This window comes from Ptiloglossa arizonensis, chromosome 4, assembly GCF_051014685.1.
Source record: "Ptiloglossa arizonensis isolate GNS036 chromosome 4, iyPtiAriz1_principal, whole genome shotgun sequence".
Classification (NCBI taxonomy): Eukaryota; Metazoa; Arthropoda; class Insecta; order Hymenoptera; family Colletidae; genus Ptiloglossa; species Ptiloglossa arizonensis.
In genome coordinates this window covers 20,398,590-20,418,085 of record NC_135051.1, presented here as the reverse complement: position 1 = coordinate 20,418,085, position 19,496 = coordinate 20,398,590, and the positions used below count along the sequence as shown (strand labels likewise).

The 19,496-nt window shown below is 39.0% G+C and overlaps 2 protein-coding genes across 5 annotated transcripts; one reads left to right on the top strand and one right to left on the bottom strand.

Annotated features, from left to right (window-relative positions):
* The first annotated feature begins 110 nt into the window (after positions 1–110).
* On the top strand, positions 111–3,826 carry LOC143146397 (uncharacterized). Its single transcript, XM_076310664.1, has 3 exons — positions 111–1,019; positions 1,972–2,228; positions 2,444–3,826. Exons 1-3 carry the CDS (start codon positions 665–667, stop codon positions 3,215–3,217), a joined length of 1,386 nt encoding a protein of 461 aa, XP_076166779.1. The 5' UTR covers positions 111–664; the 3' UTR covers positions 3,218–3,826.
* A 3,299-nt stretch (positions 3,827–7,125) lies between these two features.
* Hlh3b (Helix loop helix protein 3B) lies at positions 7,126–12,536 on the bottom strand. Of its 4 annotated transcripts, none has more exons than XM_076309203.1 (4): positions 12,389–12,536; positions 11,181–11,408; positions 9,297–9,508; positions 7,126–8,333 (listed from the first exon to the last, which is right to left on the bottom strand). In XM_076309203.1, exons 1-4 carry the CDS (start codon positions 12,389–12,391, stop codon positions 7,607–7,609), a joined length of 1,170 nt encoding a protein of 389 aa, XP_076165318.1. In that variant the 5' UTR covers positions 12,392–12,536; the 3' UTR covers positions 7,126–7,606. The 4 variants fall into 4 exon arrangements, with proteins under 4 accessions (XP_076165318.1, XP_076165317.1, XP_076165319.1 ...); XM_076309202.1 differs by lacking the exon at positions 12,389–12,536 and having other exon boundaries at positions 7,126–7,476; positions 7,561–8,333; positions 11,181–11,761; XM_076309204.1 differs by lacking the exon at positions 12,389–12,536 and having other exon boundaries at positions 9,359–9,504; positions 11,181–11,763.
* Between the last annotated feature and the right edge of the window lie 6,960 nt (positions 12,537–19,496).

The following is a 19,496-nucleotide window of genomic DNA, read 5'->3' as shown; positions in this document are numbered from 1 at the left end:
GACCATGGACACCGAGGACACCGATCACGGCGGGACGAGCGCGATCGGGACACCGAAGAAACTGTCCCCGACCAAGGAGGAGGCAATGAAGAGCACCGAAGCGAGAAACGATACACCGTCACCGGCCACGTACAGAACGACGACTGGCAGGAGCCGTAGCGCGGACGTCGGTCACGTTAAGAACGAAAAACTCGTCGAGGAACGAAGGCACACGGAGTGCAGCGACCCCCGAACGATCGCGACGAGGTTGACAGAGCACATTTTCCTAGTCAAAAAGAAACCAATGCTGTGAACGGAAATTCTAATATATATATATATATATGTATACATGTATAATCGATAGAGAATTATCCAAAAAAAGAGAAACAAAAAAAAATACCAAAAAAAAAAAAAACAATATCGTAACTCGTGGCTAAATACCGAACACGTTTCACTAACCGTATATCGCATGATAAAGGGTAACCACCGGTCGCTGTTGCGAATTATGTTTATATATAATATATATATGTACATATGTAATTCGATGTCGGTCGTTGCGTGGATAGAGAAATATATGTGACCACAGAGCTCTCGTTTACCGGTAAATGTAGAAAGAATTGACCGTTTCTGGCGTTAAGGAAAAAAATAATGCAAAAAAAAATAATACACAAAAAAAAAACAAACAATGTATCGGGTCACGACACACTGGGTTTCTGAATACCAAATACCTCTTAGGTGGCTACCGCGAATTAACACCTCAAGGTTCCGCTACGACGCGTCCACGTTCGCCAGGATCAGCAACAGCGATATCACGAAATACGCCGCGTCCAGGTGGATGACGTTCATCAAGAATCCGTCCCCGTGTCCTATACCGCGAACGAACCCGGAACGAAAGTCCTCAAATGTGGGGGACGCGTGTCCCGCGACCGAGGACGATTCGCGGCCGAAAGACGCGAAGATCGAATCGCCCAAGTGGGAACCGATACGGAAATTCTCACCCGTTGCGGTGAAGATCGACAAGGAGACTGCGCAGAAACAAGGTGAGCGGAGGAGACGCGGTTCCATATTCACCGTTGACCGAGGACACTGTACCAAAATGGCCGTTTTTTCGAGTACTCGTCACAGAGAAGAAACAGTTCCGGGGAACGAGTAGTCATTCGTGCGACTTTCGGGACCACCGTTCCCCGATCTCTTAGGACAAACGTACAGAGTGTTCCAGGAAGAAATAGAACAACTTTACCGGTATATTCGACAGAGAAGGTCGTGCACGCTACAAATCTTCGAGATAGCGATCGTTTATATTATCCAAATATCGCGCAAAATGCGAACCGAGGGCGAGTTGCAAACTGTTGCAACTGACGACATTAGAACTCAACCACCTCGATAGAGTTGCAACGATCCAAGTTAGAACTTGGAATAGATTCGTGTTCACGGGAAGAGGATCGTCCCGTAGAGACGAGAAATATACGAAACACGGGAAACTATTACTTCTATTCCAATTGTGTACCCGTAGAATTTATTTTTTTAAATAAATCGAACCCCATAGTACGTACAACGTTTTGATTCAGAATGGCCTACCGGACGTACCGGTGAACTTGGTTTTCTTCTGGGACACTGCGTACGCAATGTTTAAAAAATGCACATAATATTTGAATTTAAATATACTTTTATTACAAATAATATAAGTTCCTCGTGTATCGTTTGTGTGTGATCGGTCAAGGATTAATTATCACCTTTCTTGGAACATCGATCAAATTAACGTGACCGCGGTGTAGTGGCTATAGAAATTGCACTCTTCGTCGCGATAAATTATGTTTCGTTCAATGTGATACGATAACGCCCGACAATTCAAACGATTGTTATTCGCGCGAATGTTAAAACCAAGAACAATTTCTGTAATTGACCACTTCTGTAATTACGACCCGACTCGTTGAGAATCGCTCGAGTATAACGACGTTAACGAATAAAGAGAACACGAATGGATAATTTCAGACGATTCGGAGGCCAATCGAGATCCACCGCCGATGAAGAAGTCCCCTGACTCGAATGAGCAATCCAAAAGGCTCACGCAGCGTATACGAGACCTCTACGACTTCAAAACGGAGAACGAGTGGCCGAAGAGGGCGAATAATGCTCGACGCGAGAACATGTGGATCAGTAAGAGCAGCAGCGAAGAGGACAAGACTCATCGACCGATTCGCAGAAACAGCCAAGACTTGGAGTTCAACGACAGGGTAAACGTGATCAAGGTAAGCGTTTGTCACAACTTTGGACTCTGTACTTCGTTCTTTCGTTGGAGGATCTATCGCGTTAAACTCATCCTTCAATTGTATACTCTCGTTCTTATCTCGCTTTTACCCTCCCCTAAGTTTTCATTCCGAGCAATCTAAGCAAATCCAAGGTGAATTAAGTAAATCCTCCTCGGTAACGAACCTGGCAAAATACTCTGTCCTTGAAACCATAGTTGAAGGACACCAAGGTGCAGTCGGATCATCAGGAGTCCAAGCGAACACCGATGAAACAGCAGCCCTCGGACGATACCGAGGCTTCGAAGAGTGATTACGAGGAACGTCTGAGGAAGTTCAACGACAGGCTCAGGTACAGCGAGGACCTCGGCACCGCGAAGCCAAAAATCAAAGAGAGGAGGACCTACTCCGACGACTACGACGAGAAGACTCGTCGATCGTCGACACGATCCACACGCTCGGCGATCGGGCAAGATGGCCGCCACTCGATCGAGAAGAAGAGACCATCCGATGTGAACAGCAAGTCCAGGGCCAGTTACACCGAGGGGAATCCCGCGAAGAGGGATTCCGACGCCAGTATCAAATCCAGGAGCAGCTACACCGAGGGGAGCCCTTTAAAGAGGGATTCCGACGCCAGCATAAAATCAAGAGGCAGCCATAGTGAGGGGAATCCCTCGAAGAGGGATTCTGATGCCAGTATCAAGTCCAAGGGCAGCCACACCGAGGGGAATCCCGCGAAGAGGGACTCCCGCGACGCGGGTGGCGCCAGCGTTGCTCTCTGCGCGACGAAACGATCCAGCGTGGACTGCAAGAGCACCAGAAAAATGGTGGAACTTCCACCGCGTAGGGCATTCAGTCAAACTGAGGAACGACCGTCCACACCGGTACCACCGGCAGAATGGAACAACGATCGTTACGCGACAACTCGTCTGAAGCAGCTCTCTGAACGTCAGAAAAGGGACAGCACGAGATACAAAGTGTACTTGACGTAAACGAGTGTTCGCGAAACCCTGGAACCTTGCTTCGGGTAGAATCGAGTTTGAGAAAATGGCTATCTTTGTGAACAAATTGTTTGTTTTTTTTCTTTTTTCTTTTATAAAAAACACAAGCTAGAAAGATTGAGAAGTGCTTTACACGTGTGTTCGGTAAATCTTTGATGGTTCGTTTCCGTTTGTTTGACACTATTCGTCAGCTCGTCGTATTAAAGAAATTATTACGATAACGTGTTACATGTAATGGTTTAACGATCACAATCCCCGAAACTGCCCTACCTTTCCACGTTCGGTGTAAGATTCTCGAATACGCGTACGCCAGTGACCGGGAGTTTAAATGTCGGTGGTTCACGTACGATTTCAAACAGAGATCGTGCACAACTTTTCCATCCGTAATTGCGGTGAATACGTAAAATGTGTCTTTCACGAGGTCCGAGGAGGCGATTAAATACGCTGCATTGGAGATATTTTCATACCTTTTGAATTGTTGACGCACAATGTTGAAGGTATTACCACGCCACGCCATGTACGATTGCAACTAGACGTTAATTGCAAAACAATGATGCTGTACAAACGATGTAATACAGTTTAATTAATAAAATATTCTTTGAGAAAGACGAGAGTTCGATTATCATGGAACGCATCGGGCAGTGGAGAACTAATTACCCCTGTCCGTATTATTTCGTAATATTATTTCGTATTATTTCAAGCTTCAAGCTTAACGGCATCGAAAGTTGAGAGATTGAACTCGACGATTCATTTGACCTTTACATTATAATACACGTTACAATTAGACCTCATATATATAATACTCTACGTATAAATTATATTTTGCACTTACATTCTAATCGACATCCTATGTACACGCCTAAACGCATTATTTTTTATGAAAAATTTATATTTTGAGAGCTACATTCTAATGCTTCAATAGTTCTACTTAGACAGCTTGTTACAGTGTCAGGATTAAATATTATAAATTTTTCTTAATCAAGATAAAAAATGATGGTTGTAGAACTATAATATACCCATACTATACTAATTACTGATTCTTAAATTTGTGGAGAAGCAGAAATCTAAAAATTATTTAATTTGTTCAAATTTTAAATAATTCGAAAAAGTTCAGGTGGCTCCATCTACGGCAAAACGCCCAAGATTGTCGAGAAATAGTTCGCTCGCGAAGCGCCAGATGGGGGAAGAGGTATTGTTAAACGCGTTCTAGAACGTAGCTGTCAAAATATAAACTTTTCACAAAATATACGGATATACATCGCGTTTTGACGTATAGATAGAATGTGTGTCGTGTAAGAGTGAAATAAAACTTGTGTAAAAGATTTTACGTATAAGTTGTATTTGATCTTTACATTATAATGTAAAGAGTCAAACAAAATTTATACATACAATCTTATGTAAAAGATTTTATGTAAAAGTTTCATTTGATCTTTACATAGTAATAGACGTTACAAGGAGTCTCCTATACATAATACTTTTTGTACAAATTATAGTTTTCACTTACATTCTAATCGACATCCTGTGTACACACTTAAATACATCATTTATCCCTATTTTTTATAAAAAGATTATATTTTGTGAGCTACATTCTAATGCTTCAATAGTTCTACTTGGAAAGCTTGTTACACTGTCAGGGTTAAATATTATAAATTTTTCTTAATTAAGAGGAAAAATAATGGTTGTAGAGGTATAATTTACCCATACTATATTAATTTCTGATTCTTAAATCTGTGGAGAAGCTCAAATCTAAAAAATATTTAATTTGTTCAAATTTTAAATAATCCGAAAAAGTACAGGTGGCTCCATCTACGGCAAAACGCCCAAGATTGTCGAGAAATAGTTCGCTCGCGAAGCGCCAGATGGGGGAAGAGGTATTATTAAACGCGTTCTAGAACGTAGCTGTCAAAATATAAACTTTTCACAAAATATACGGATATACATCGCGTTTTGACGTATAGATAGAATGTGTGTCGTGTAAGAGTGAAATAAAACTTGTGTAAAAGATTTTACGTATAAGTTGTATTTGATCTTTACATTATAATGTAAAGAGTCAAACAAAATTTATACATACAATCTTATGTAAAAGATTTTATGTAAAAGTTTCATTTGATCTTTACATAGTAATAGACGTTACAAGGAGTCTCCTATACATAATACTTTTTGTACAAATTATAGTTTTCACTCACATTCTAATCGACATCCTGTGTACACACTTAAATACATCATTTATCCCTATTTTTTATAAAAAGATTATATTTTGTGAGCTACATTCTAATGCTTCAATAGTTCTACTTGGAAAGCTTGTTACACTGTCAGGGTTAAATATTATAAATTTTTCTTAATTAAGAGGAAAAATAATGGTTGTAGAGGTATAATTTACCCATACTATATTAATTTCTGATTCTTAAATCTGTGGAGAAGCTCAAATCTAAAAAATATTTAATTTGTTCAAATTTTAAATAATCCGAAAAAGTACAGGTGGCTCCATCTACGGCAAAACGCCCAAGATTGTCGAGAAATAGTTCGCTCGCGAAGCGCCAGATGGGGGAAGAGGTATTGTTAAACGCGTTCTAGAACGTAGCTGTCAAAATATAAACTTTTCACAAAATATACGGATATAGTATACATCGCGTTTTGACGTATAGATAGAATGTGTGTCGTGTAAGAGTGAAATAAAACTTGTATAAAAGATTTTACGTAAAAGTTTCATTTGATCTTTACATAGTAATAGACGTTACAAGGAGTCTCCTATACATAATACTTTCCGTACAAATTATAGTTTCCACTTACATTCTAATCGACATCCTGTGTACACGCTTAAATACATCATTTATCCCTATTCTTTATAAAAAATTTATATTTTAAGAATTACATTCGAATACGCGGTTTTACAGTACCATGCCGCCATCTGACGCTTCGCGATCGAACTATTTCTCGACAAACTTGGGCGTTTTGCCGTAGATGACACCACTTGTACTTTTTCGGATTATTTAAATTTTGAACAAATTAAATAATTTTTAGATTTGTGCTTCTCCACAGAGTTAAGAATCAGAAATTGATATACTAGGAGTAAATTATACCTCTACAACCATCATTTTTCATCATTGTTTAAGAAAAGTTGATAATTTTTAACCCCGATAATGTAACAAGCGTTCTTAGTAGAACTATTGAAGCATTACATTCTAGCTTTCAAAATATAAAGTTTTCATAAAAAATAAGGAGAAGTGATACGTTTAAGCGTGTGCATAGAATGTTGATTAGAATGTAAGTCCAAAATATAATTTACACGTAAAGTATTATGTATAAGAGGTCTCCTTGTAACGTGTATTATTATGTAAATATAAAACAAAACTTTTACGTAAAATCTTTTACATAAGATTGTATATATAAATTTTATTTGACTCTTATATGACACGCATCCTATATAAACCTCAAAACGCGATATTTATGCGTATATTTTGTGAAAAGTTTATATTTTGTCATCTACATTCGAATACGCGGTTTAACAGTACCATACCGCCATCTGACTCTTTGCGATCGAACTATTTCTCGACAAACTTGAGCGATTTTCCGTAGATGGTGCCACCTGTACTTTTCCGGATTATTTAAAATTTGAACAAATTAAATATTTTTTAGATTTGTGCTTCTCCACAGATTTAAGAATCAGAAATTAATATACTATGAATGAATCATACCTCTACAACTATCATTTTTCATCTTGGATAAGAAAGATCTATAATTTTTAATCGCATTATCTATCCCTATGTTTTATGAAAAATTGTTCGCCGCGAGTAATGCCGAGCTAATCGGCTGTGAGCTTAGAATAACTTCTTAAAATATAAGATCAAGTATAGTAACGTAACAGAGAAAAGTTTTTTAACGAACAACAGTGTATGGATCTTCGTTTATTTTAATGAAATGTAAAAACATGTAAATAACTTTCATATATTTCAATCAATTCGTTTCTAGTAACATGTACAGCGTTCCTTCATTACTTCTACTCCATTCGTGTAATCCTATATTACGTGTCTATAAATAATCAATGCTCCAATTATTATTTAACAGTTACTCCCGTCGAATGGTAGATTGAGTATCAAGAACAGTTCGAACTACGAAAATATTACGAGTACCGATAGAATTAAAACCTCAAATTAAACGAAAAATGTATTTGAAACATAATAGACATGGTGAAATAGAAACACAGCCATCGTCTTAACGCGCCGAAGTATCGTGAACCGAGTCATTTGCATCTAAAACGAAAGAAATCTGTATCAGACTACAGGATCCATTGATGCTCCTTACCGTTACTACTTTCGTATAAATTGATCGATTACTTTTACAAAACACTTTTTTTCACCGACATGGAGAAACTTTCGAGTCTTATTTGCGATCTACATTGCTCCGAAAATCGTTACGAAACCCCGAATTCGTGTCCCTGGTGAACGCAACCTTCACTCTTTTCCTCGGTGGAGCACTGTGTGTGTGCGACGAAAGAGGTTTGCAGTCTTTCCCTTGGCCAGATTGTTCCTCGTCCTCTCTTTCGATCTTCAGCCTTTTCTGGCCGCAGGTCGATACACCACCATTGACCGGCGACACGTTATTGTTTAACGGCGTGTTCGACGAACAATTGGTAAGGATGTTGGCGCTGGTCACAGACTGTACGGTGATCTGCGGCGACTTCGGATAAGTGGAAGCTCGTGGTCCCGCGGTTGAACGTATCAAACTTCCATTGCTCAGAGCCCCAGGTGGAAAAGTGTTTTGCACAGCGATGGTGGAAGGTGTCGCGCTTCGTTTATTGACGGTACCACTGACGTTATGACCGGCTGGCGCGATCATCAATAGGTTATTGCCATTCTTATCGCATGCCACGTGCGAGACCGAATGCTGCAGTTGCTTCTGCGTCGAGAAACTTGTCCTGTACGGGTTGTGGTTGTCGTTTACCTGTTTCTCCTGCTTCAGAAACGTCATCACGGGTTTCGTAGGATAGGCGGTCGAGTTTTGAGCGTTGAAAGCGGGCTCACACTTGATCCGTACCTCGTGTTGAGTAACGTCGTTGCGATCCTGCGCTTTTTGCCACTCCAGAACGTTACTCAGCAATCGTATGTACCTGGAAAAAGCAAGACTTCGATAAATCGTTCACGACGACCACCGTGGGAAGACCATCGATCCTCTGAACAGAAGAAAGGTGGACGAAGATCATGGAATCGAAGTGTCAGGTCGTTCCGTGAGTCTTTGAGCAATTTTCCTAGATATTTCACAACCTGTTCTCAATCCTGCTACCAAACATTTCATCGAATATTTTACTAAATGTCCCGCACTTGTGTCTCGAAGTGTCTTTACTTGAGAGGATCTCCTGGTTTTGGGGACGAGAGAAGCATTTTAGTAATTCTTTTTAAAGAAACAACGGGACTTTTCGATGCAACGGTTCTGTCACAGGTCGATACGATATTTTCGATAAAAGAATAATAACAATCGCAGTTCTTTGATCGTTTCTTCCGAAGAAACAGTACGACTTTTTAACGCAACAGTGTTAATCTTTGTCGCGCATCGATACGCGTTACGAGAGTACTCGCAATGTTTCTCAATGAGAATAATAACGATCTTAAAAGTTCTCGAAACACCTTAAGGTTCTTTCAGAAAAAATGACCTGAAGAACCATCTCTTTTCCGTCTCCAGAACCAGAAGAACCCCTCAATTCGTTATCCAAGAAATCCTCCAACGATCCGAACGTGCAATCATTCCTCAAGTGCGCAATATACGGGCCATTTCAATTTCCAATTATCGTTAATTTTCACCAAAGTTATTTTCTGAAACGTGCCCACGAATCACATCGAAGAATAACATTGTTACGATATTCGAGGTCCGATTGTTGGTAAGGAACGAATCGACGCGATCTTTCGAGAGCCACATGCCTGTGGTGATGATCCGATTAACGTTTCACGAATTTACATAAACGAAACGCGTTAAAATCGAACGTCCAACGAGACACAAAGACTCACGAAACAACCTAACGAGCATGAACTTGTCGAGAGTCGATGAGAGATTCTTGAGACCCGGCGAAAGGAATTACCGAATCGCCAAACGCAAGATTTCATTCTTCGATAATTTCTTGTCCGGCGGATGTGTAGGTACCAATTTTCGGAGCTCGGCGAAGGCACCACTGACGTTTTGTTGTCTCCAGCGTTCACGGCTGTTTGTAAATAATTTTCGAACACCCAGAGTTCCAACTCGTGGTGTGGGAGAGCCAAGGTGGCCACCGCCGGAAGACGAAATGCCGTCTAGCTACGAAATTATCGCGAATGAATTTTAACAATCAATTATTACAATATTAATATATTTTTCATACCGAGAAGTAGTGAAATCGAGGCTGAAAAGTTCCATTTAAAATAAACTACGTTCGTTTGGATTATATGGAAACACCGTCTAGCTACGAAATTATCGCGAATGAATTTTAATCTCGAATTATACTTAAGTAATGACCAATTAATGTCCAAAGATAATATTTCAAGCAGAACGTTTGTACGTATACGTTCAAGGAAATGTTAATTTATTTTAAAGCGAGCGTGCTTCAAAATTTCGAAACGCAGTGTGTGTACGATCCAAACAAAGACAGATTGTTTTAAACGAACCTGGAAACGTAGAAATAATTGTACGAGCAGAACGTAACGTGCACACATAACTTGGTATGATAATGAGAGTACTTGCAATCGATAAGGAATTAATCAATTAGTCCAACGCGATGACACGATAGTGTACGAAATCTGAGAGTATGATTAAAATATCTAATCTTTAAAATGTATAATGCGCCAAAATTACAAAATGTGGAACGTGTATTCTAATTGTTCGTGATAACCAGTGCTTGTTTTTCTGCTCGACGATGAAGCCGAGAAATTTAACGAACAGAGAGAGTCAATAAGTAAAAAGTATTTTGAATACAAATACGAAAACGTAAAGGAAGGAATGCTTGTTATTACGAGTACTTGCCTAAAAATATTTTCTACGGTACAAGAAGGTATGATTCGTTCATTAAACATACTCAAGTGTACGTAAACTTTAAACGTTGATCGCTACAAAGTTTTTTTTTCGAAAACATACCTCCTTTATTCAAAATTAAATTATACGTGCAATAGTCGTCGATTTATTTTTCAACTAGTGAACGTCTACGAATCCTAAAACATTCCAATCGTTTTCAATAACTTAGTATTTTTTATACTTTCTTCGTCAATTGTTTCTCTAGTTAGTCAGTTCTCTCGTTCTCGGTACCAGTAAAATACACTTTACATTATCCGCTAAACGAATCTTGGAATATTTAACTATCCACGTTTCTCTAGATTAAACAATTTTTTCCCATGTTCCCTCTACATTACACAATACCTCCTCCTCTAAGAACTCCATCCCCCAGTACAAGTAGATACTAAACTTTTCTGCCCAAAACAATTCTCGAGTTCCCTTCGAACGAAAAACCTACATGAAAAATACAATCTTCTGAACGCTTAGTATCCATCGTGCACATTGTAACGTAATCTTTGCGTTACATATCTTTGCTCCCACATTGGAAAACACCGAAGCAGAGTGTCTCCAATTCCTGATACTCGATCCTGAATTAACACGAGTTACGATACCCAGGTCGCGATCATTTTCGTTAAGTTAGTATCTTTCCTCTCTCTCGGTACCAGCAAAATACACTTTACATTATCCGCTAAACGAATCTTAGAATATTTAAGTATCCACGTTTCTCTAGATTAAACAATTTTTCCCACGTTCCCTCTACATTACACAATACCTTCTCCTCTAAGAACTGTATCCCCCAGAACAATTAGATACTAAACTTTTCTGCACAAAACAATTCTCGAGTTCCCTTCGAACGAAAAACCGAAAAAGTGTCTCTTCTCTCTCTCTTCTCTCCCGTACTCGTCCACGAGGGGACATAACGTTTAATCGAACGTTTGCTCACAGAGTTGGCGCGGTCCCTTCGTTTCTTGCCTTGGTCCTCCTCGTCGTCCGTATCGTGCGAATAAAATTCATCGGATAGGGTCGCCTCCTCCTCGGTGTCCCTCGGTGTACCGGGAGAGTCACCGACGTCCTCCGCGAGCTCTCCCTCGGCGGACAGGAGCGACTCCGCTGGAGAACCGTTCTCCGTGTCCACTGTCACAGCCCCACATCCGTTGTAAGCCAGCATCGACTGCAATCCGACAATAACGCGTCTCATATCGTACGCGCGTACCGTTCGTCCCAACCGTGAACGAGAACACCGCCGTGCAACATACTCCGTACGGATTTTCCAACGTTTCCCGTTTACGCGCGGCACCGATTCAATGGTCGATGACAAGAGACGCGGGAAATCTGGTTAAATTATCACGGACGAAATTAGCCTACATAACGCCAACAGGATGCTGGTATCGCACCCTCTCCGCGGTATTGTCCCTGACATTCAGTAGATACGTATGCGTGTCAGTTATTCCGTTTCACGTCGGTGTCCGCGAGTGAAACTCGCGACGAGTGTCTCGAATTATTTTACACGAATCTCACGATACCCCACGGCCACCGTTTACCCGCGACAGAAACGAAAACGAATCAACGATTGTAAAACAATATTCGAGCACGGGTACGCACACCGTGGCAAATTCTGTACAATTTTCTTCGAATGGAAGATCTCTTATTACACCTTTAAACGTATTACAATTAATACAGCGAACTGATACGGTCTCGTTGCAGTTTAATAATTTCCACATGGTATCCGTTCGTCTTCGTGGTTTCGTTCGTAAAGACGAATAGAAATAGAACGTAATTCGTCAAAGAAACGAACAAACGTTTCTGTTATTGATCGATAAAGGTTTCATTTTTATACCTTGGTTAGAGGGAACCACGGTGTATTTATTTTCGATTCATCTAGACGTTACCGGTCACGTATGTTCTTTTTTTTACTGTACACTTTTATCGACGACGTATCGTTACTTTTATATTATATTTTTCTATCGATTTAATTTATAAATATCCCGGGGCAATGTCCACTTATCGTAAGAAGTGAAACCGATCCTTTTGTTTGCAAACTTTCGTTCAACTGTGTCGTTCGACGGTTACGATTCGTTTCGAAGAAACCACCCCCCGTGGAGAGGTAAAAATCGTAATCGATTAGGCGCGTTGTTCCCCAAACGTTCTTACCATATTAACGTGTTTTCTTTTTTTTTTTTCGTTCACTTTCACACTCGTCGCACCGATAAGTATGCAGTTTTACGAGAGGCAACTTTTTCGAAACGTGTCACTGGGATCCGGGGTCACTTCGGGCGACAGATATCCCGGGGTTACGATCGTAGCTGATGTTAAACCGACTGACGTGTCCAGACGGGCCGATTTAACTAATAGAAAGTGCGGTACAACCCCCGGGAAAATGAATTTTGCGAAGGCGGAGCGCAGGCCTCATGGGTGGAGCTCCTCTGTGGACCGTCCCATACTGTTCCATACGTATCCAGCATCCCTCCGCTCTCCGGAGACCCTTAAGTCGCTGTTAGACCCTTGATCATGAATGAACGCAACCGAGGAAAAAGAGATATCAATTTTTTCGATCGGTTGAAGTTTTTTTTCCTTTTTTTTTGGTAACATTTTACTCGTCAACGATCATTTTTCGACGAAGACGATTCAAATTTGAAATTACCGAGCTTGTTTGTATCGTATAGGAAGAAATCGTACATTTTTAAGGGAATAATTATGATATTTTAGAGAAATACCGGGTATTTCCCGGAAATTGTTAACAACGGTTCGAATAATAGGGTATTTCGGTGGAGGTGTACCAATTTATTTGTTACTAATTTCCAGAGCTATGTTTTTGTTTTATATTTTATTTAGAGCGAGTTATTTCTTTTCTTCGTGTAGGGATTATAGTTTCTGGTAGACGTTGGTTTTCTTTGGTAGTTTTAAGGTATTTTATCTTATAGTTTTGTCTCGAAGTTTGATATCTTCTAAGTTTAAATGAAAGATGGTCGGTCGATATAATTTGGTTGCAAAAGTTACAAAACGGTAGCTTTTTGTTCTGTGCGTTTAATTAGAGACTGGAATTACTCTTTCGGGTCCTGTTACATAATTATAAATTAGATGAACAGTATTATTTTATTAAACTTGGACCGTTTTAGATTCATTATTCCTCGAGAGAACTCGCATGAACTAATTTAAAAGAATCAAATGTATCGTTATATTTTCAGCACGTAACGAGCAACACCTAACTCCAAAAGAGAGCAATGTGCCCGCGTCGAATGAAATAATTTGTTAGAATCGTGTTTTAAACAACTGGTTTAAGCAGATAATACGTGACTTAACGTAACAAGATCCACGTTTCGAGCGCGTATCTTTATAATCTTCTCTCACAACAGTATTTGCAATCTATAAAACGAAAAATTTCCATTACGCACGAAACGGAAAATTTTCTATATAATGGCCAATTTCGAAATTGTCAACTTGTTCTTAAACCAAGTGCCTGACCAATTTTCCATCGAGAGTAAACAAATGTATTTAATTCAAATATTACAGTATAGAATGCTAAAGAAATCGAATTGTTTGTCCATTGTGTTCTCGATTTTCTTCAACATTTCCAAATATATTAATATTCAAGTACTTCTTACATAAAATGTTAAAGAAATCGAATTTTTTGTTCATAGTGCTCTCGAGCTTCTTCGACATTCTTAAATATATTAAAATTCAAATATTACAGTATAGAATGCTAAAGAAATCGAATTTTTTGTTCATAGTGCTCCCGAACCTTTTCGACGTTCCCAAACAATTAGATTCTTATTAGCAGTACCCTCTCATCCCCCTAGAAAATCAACGCGGACGGAGAAACGGAGAAAGAAGGGAGCCTTGTTTAATATACATTAGGGGTGAGAGTTTAGCGAACCCTAGTCGTTGTCAAGTGGTCACCAGCCACTAGCTGTTTTATTGTGACACCTACGGAGGGTGCTACAGATTTTCCAGCGGAATGAATCGTAGGGTGTCATCGAACAATCCCGATTAAATGATTAAATCCACGATCGTGTTCATTCGAGCGCTATTTCCGGCCAATCTGCGTGGGAGCTCGTCTAATTTCGTCCGAACGTTGAACAATTATCGAGAAATTATTTTAAAAAATATTAAAAATTATAATCACACCAACGTCGGTGGAAAAAATTCCGAAATACTCGAAACTGATATCGATCTTTATTATTTCTACTCCTTCGATCTTCGTTGCTTAATACCGATTCGTAGATTTCGAAAGGTTGTTTAAAAATGATTAAATATTGTAATTAGACATTGAGCATGTCACAGAAGAAAATTCCAATATATCTGAGATCAGTGTCTATTTTTATTATTTCTACCATTTCGAGCTTTATTATTTCTAACATTTCAATCTTTAGTGCTTCTACCATTTCGATCATCGTTACTAAATATTTATTCGCAGGTTTTAGATTCGATTCGGGTTTAAAAAACATTTGCACTCGGATACGATGATTTACATCCTCGTCTCTTAGAGACGTGGTTTTTATTGTGTTATAAAATCCTTGCAGAGTATCGTGTAGACGAAGCAAATACAACGAAACATATTAAAGAGATTGCACGAAAGATTTACGACCTAAGCGTTAATAGAGTACAAAGCTTTTTCAATCCATGGTTTAGCACAGCTGTTTCTTTCGAAACACGTACGTCATCTAAGCTTCTCAACTTTGTAACGAGATTCTGTGTTGTTTCGAAATCGGTACACTGTAAACGTCGAACGAGTCTCGACGATCTCTCGATAATTGCACTTTCCCTGTTCACCTTTTCCCCAATTACTTTATCCTCGCTCGTAGAATATTCTCGACGAATTCTACGTTATTTAAACGGAGAGACGGATTTTCGTGCAATAGCACTCAAACGAACATGAATGACGCAGAATGAAAAATTAAAGCTTAGTTCGCATCGCGTTTGATAACGCTGGCGATTAGATATGGCGTGAGTCGATGTTGTTTGTTCTTTAATTGTGTAGGAAGCATCTTCGAGGCAGATGTTAATGGGATGAAACAGGAAGGAGGTGGAGACAGATTTAGTCACGAGCCTCCCGAGCATATGACACACAGATAACGAGACTTTGTCGAGAATCACTTTCTTACTCGCTTCGACTCGAAAGACAGAACAAAGAACAGCGTATCGTACGACGCCATTTTTTCTTTCTTCTTCGTGTTAACTCTATGGGGAATAGTCTATTAAAAAATGTTCAGCACGAACATGCGATTGTTAACGTTCCATCTCGTAATTAAATATTTAATCGATTTATTTTCTAATCGTGGTCATTTCGCGTTAGTTTACATGTTTAACAACAACCGTGCCTCGGAGATTTAAGGGAGAGTTATTTTTAAAGTAATCTTTGGTATCAGATATTTTTTCCAATTATGGATCAATAATCTTGAAACTTTGCATACGTTTTCAATCGTGTTCCGAGATAACACGATTAAATTTTTACGTTACTATCTTTGTTATTATGTAAATAATCGCGCGTTTCCTGCGGTATGGTACTTTAAACGAAGTAAAAGGTTGCGATAGTTTTTTTTACTTCTTCGGGTGATAAGGAACAAATTATCGTAAATGTTTACATAATTTTGATTCACACGATGAAGAAATATCTATCTAATACGGGCAATGAAATCTAAAGAAAATTTATTAGTCTATTCTTGAAGTATCTGTAGCAATCTATTTGAAAAATACCGTTATAACTTTGTCATTCCGTGAAATTTGGGTAAAAGATTTTGGAAATAGATACTCGAGATGTACTTCGAGAAAATGGAGTAAAAAGAAATTCATTTTTTCATCCATCCAAATGAGACTTGTCCCACAAAACACGCGAGATCGTCGATTCGAATTTTCTCTTTTTCTGCTCACATGAGGGAAGTTTCGTAAATTGTTTAATGCCACCATTAGGATGCCACTTTTTAACTTTATCGACACCTTAATCTGAAAATAAAAGGCGTATAAACGACACGTGCGCCGCCCTTGAATGGAGTCACGTGCCTCGTAGCGCGGTCTTCAATTCGAGGGGTGATTTTTTTTTTTTTTATCAATCTTTGCTGATCCATTACTGCGACCACATATGGTGCATGATATCTTCGCGGTGGGGAAACGTGACAAAGTATCGAAAAAATCGATATATTTGTGTGCAAACATAAAATTAACTCGCCAACCGCGGCCGATTTTTTCAATTTCTTATTCGAAAAGGCGGAGTATCTTTATTTCGGCTCGTAACTGCTTATTGTATTGATTTGTATTTTATTGTATTGTATTAATGATACGTAGAAACGAGAAGAAAAATTTGAAAATTTTATTAATTTCCTATGTAGAATAGAAACGTACAGGATGTTGAACTTCGTACAAATATAAAGATACATGTTTAAATAATTGAACTTTTATTTTAATGTCAAGTGCAATAATATTTTTATCTCCGTTAGAATAATTTTCAAAATGGCTGGCTATGAGTGTCGAAACGGAAGACTCGAAGCGAAGCGTACGATCCGACGTGATTTATTCGCGTAATAAAAAAAAAAAAAACTCATACTCTCAAATTCCCATCGAATCGATGAAACCACCCCACAAACGAAAAGTCGTATGGGGCGGTGGGTTTTGTAGCGGTTTCCCACAGGTTTGGTAACATACAGCTCAATTTGCGCGTGCCAGCGAATACGGATTAGGTATTATCGTTGTCCGTGAAATATACTCGCGCACTTATCGAGTAACGATAAAATTCTATTCCATTCGAAAGAAATCGAACAGTGGTGTGTGTATTGATAAATGTTTGAACACTATTCGAGTGTCTCGTTATCTACGCCATGGTGTGTTATATCACGGTATTACCACTACTAATAAAAATATCTTCATTACGCAATTTCTACAGAGGAATGTAAATATTGTAAAAGAATACAAATATTATATATATTACATCGCAAAACTACCGCTAGTAACAACAACGTCTTCGTTGCGCAATGTATACAGAAAAATTCAAATACTATAAAAGATAAAGTCCAAGCGTACTTTGTTCTCGATAAGTTTCCCTTAATTGATGTCCTCCTCGATGTAACAAAATGGCGACCGGTAGCTTACGCATCGATTTATTATTTTATCAAAATTTCGACCAATTTATTATCCGTCTTGTCTTATGTAAATACCTTCTCTCATTCGTTCGGTTCTTCGTGTAAAAAAAAAAGATACAATTACTCGTATATTTTAAACAAAAGTTAACTCAATTTTATTATATCGTCTCACCGATATAATTATTACTAATAACGAGATCAATACGGGCCGATCGATACGTTTATTTTTATTTTTATTCCTGAATATTTATGAATCATTTTTACAAGATAACATTCTTGGTATTCTTTTATTCCGATCCAACGAAACGATTCTTCACCGCGCAATATGTCGTCGAAAAAGAATCTGTTGTGATCGATGTGTCTCGCAAATACGCGAATGGTACCATAAACGATTATGGGTGTCCTACCAACCTATCGTAGGAGATTTTTGCAATCAGCGAGGTAACACGAGCATACCTAACAGGAATGGAATATGATCTGGCACGTAGAAGAATTATCGTCGGGCAGCCCGTGCCAATAGAAAAGAGGCGTGTCGCCGGTTTTGCGCAGTGTCCCATGAAACGTCAACGCGTTCAAATGGGATCCCCATACCGGGGTGAGCCCGAGGAGCACGGCCTCAGGGGCGAGGGGAGGGTCCCGAAGGGCACCAGGGTGAAATCAATTTTCGTTATCGCCGTCAACCAGCCGCCCCATATTAATCCCATTATTAGTGTTTGTTTTTCACGTACGACTCTTGGCAGACAGTCTCGGATTGAAGTTGCCCAAGTTCCGTAACATGAACTCTCGAAATCGGACAACGGTTTCAACGTTGCGTGAAAAAGTAACGATTTATGGAAAATGGAACGTGAATGGTAGTAATTTCCTATGCGTTATAAATTTATTTTTCTATGCGAAAATAAAAGATACGTCGAGAACCTTTCGAAACGAAAGTGTACCTCAAGTAGTAATACATTTGAGGTAACGATGATACATTTTAAGTAAGAATTTTCCAATCGTCTTTCGAGAAAGTGATAAGAACATTTGTTGTTCCTTGGAAGACATTCACGAAGGCTGAAAACAATTCGCGACTGATAGCACACGTTCAATCGAATAATGCTCAGCCAATAGAGATTGGATAATTAAACGCCTGCAAACTAGAACCGATTTTCGTTGAATGGATAAATAAATATCTTATCGTGTTTTTACTTCGATGTTTGTTAAAGTTAATCTAATTTTAAGTGTCTTCCTTCCATTTCCACGTACGCCGCGCATATTTGCGACACAGAATTGTTTACTCCTGTGTAATATCTCGGTTCGGTTCGTTTCGTAATTTATTCGTTGGGGAAACATCGATTCTTGCGGTGTGAACAAAATTATAATACAATAATAATTGTTACTCGTAACAATTACCAGATACAATCTGTACAATATATTTATTTACCCTGTAATGTGAGTCTTACCAAAGAAAATTCTCTAAATAAAGTACCTGACAATATTTAAACCAAAAACCTCTCCTAAATGCGAACGAGTTTCATTGTTTGGTCTGAAAAGAAAAAATTGCGAGTTCACCAAGTACTAATAAATTCTTCCTTACACGTAATATCGTGCAACAATTCTCAAGATATCTCGCGCCCCAAATAGTCAAGAAAAATACTTTTCAAACACTTTTCCCAAAAACTACTCCCCAACAAAAGTTTCATGAAACTCGACGATCAATACTTCGAGACGTTCCCTTGTAAGTTTAAATTTAACAATAGCAAATCGAGTAACACGCTAAACCAATCGTGAGAATAACCACGTTCGATATTACTCTCAATTTCTACCATACATTTACACGTTTCCCGAATACGAGTCATTAATTATAATTTTTTCCCCCTACCAACCGCGACATCCTCACGGAACGTATACCCAACCGTTTGACAACAACCCAAGACGCCTATCCGAAAGAAAAATATCACTCGGTGTTCTACTACCCGATTCCTGTCCCATGGGACTCCGTAAGATGCAGAAACCAACGAACCACGGGGAACTTGTTGTTTTTAATTCAAACAGAGTTCCCATTGTCGCGAAAAGACGGATAAGATGTCCTTTGGTAATATTCCAAGATGAGTATCGAGCAAGGACATTCGCGTACAAGAACGACGCACGGTGGCAGTGAATTCGTTGCAAAAAGTCATCGAAACCACGGAGGCTGCGCAAGGCACGAGTGT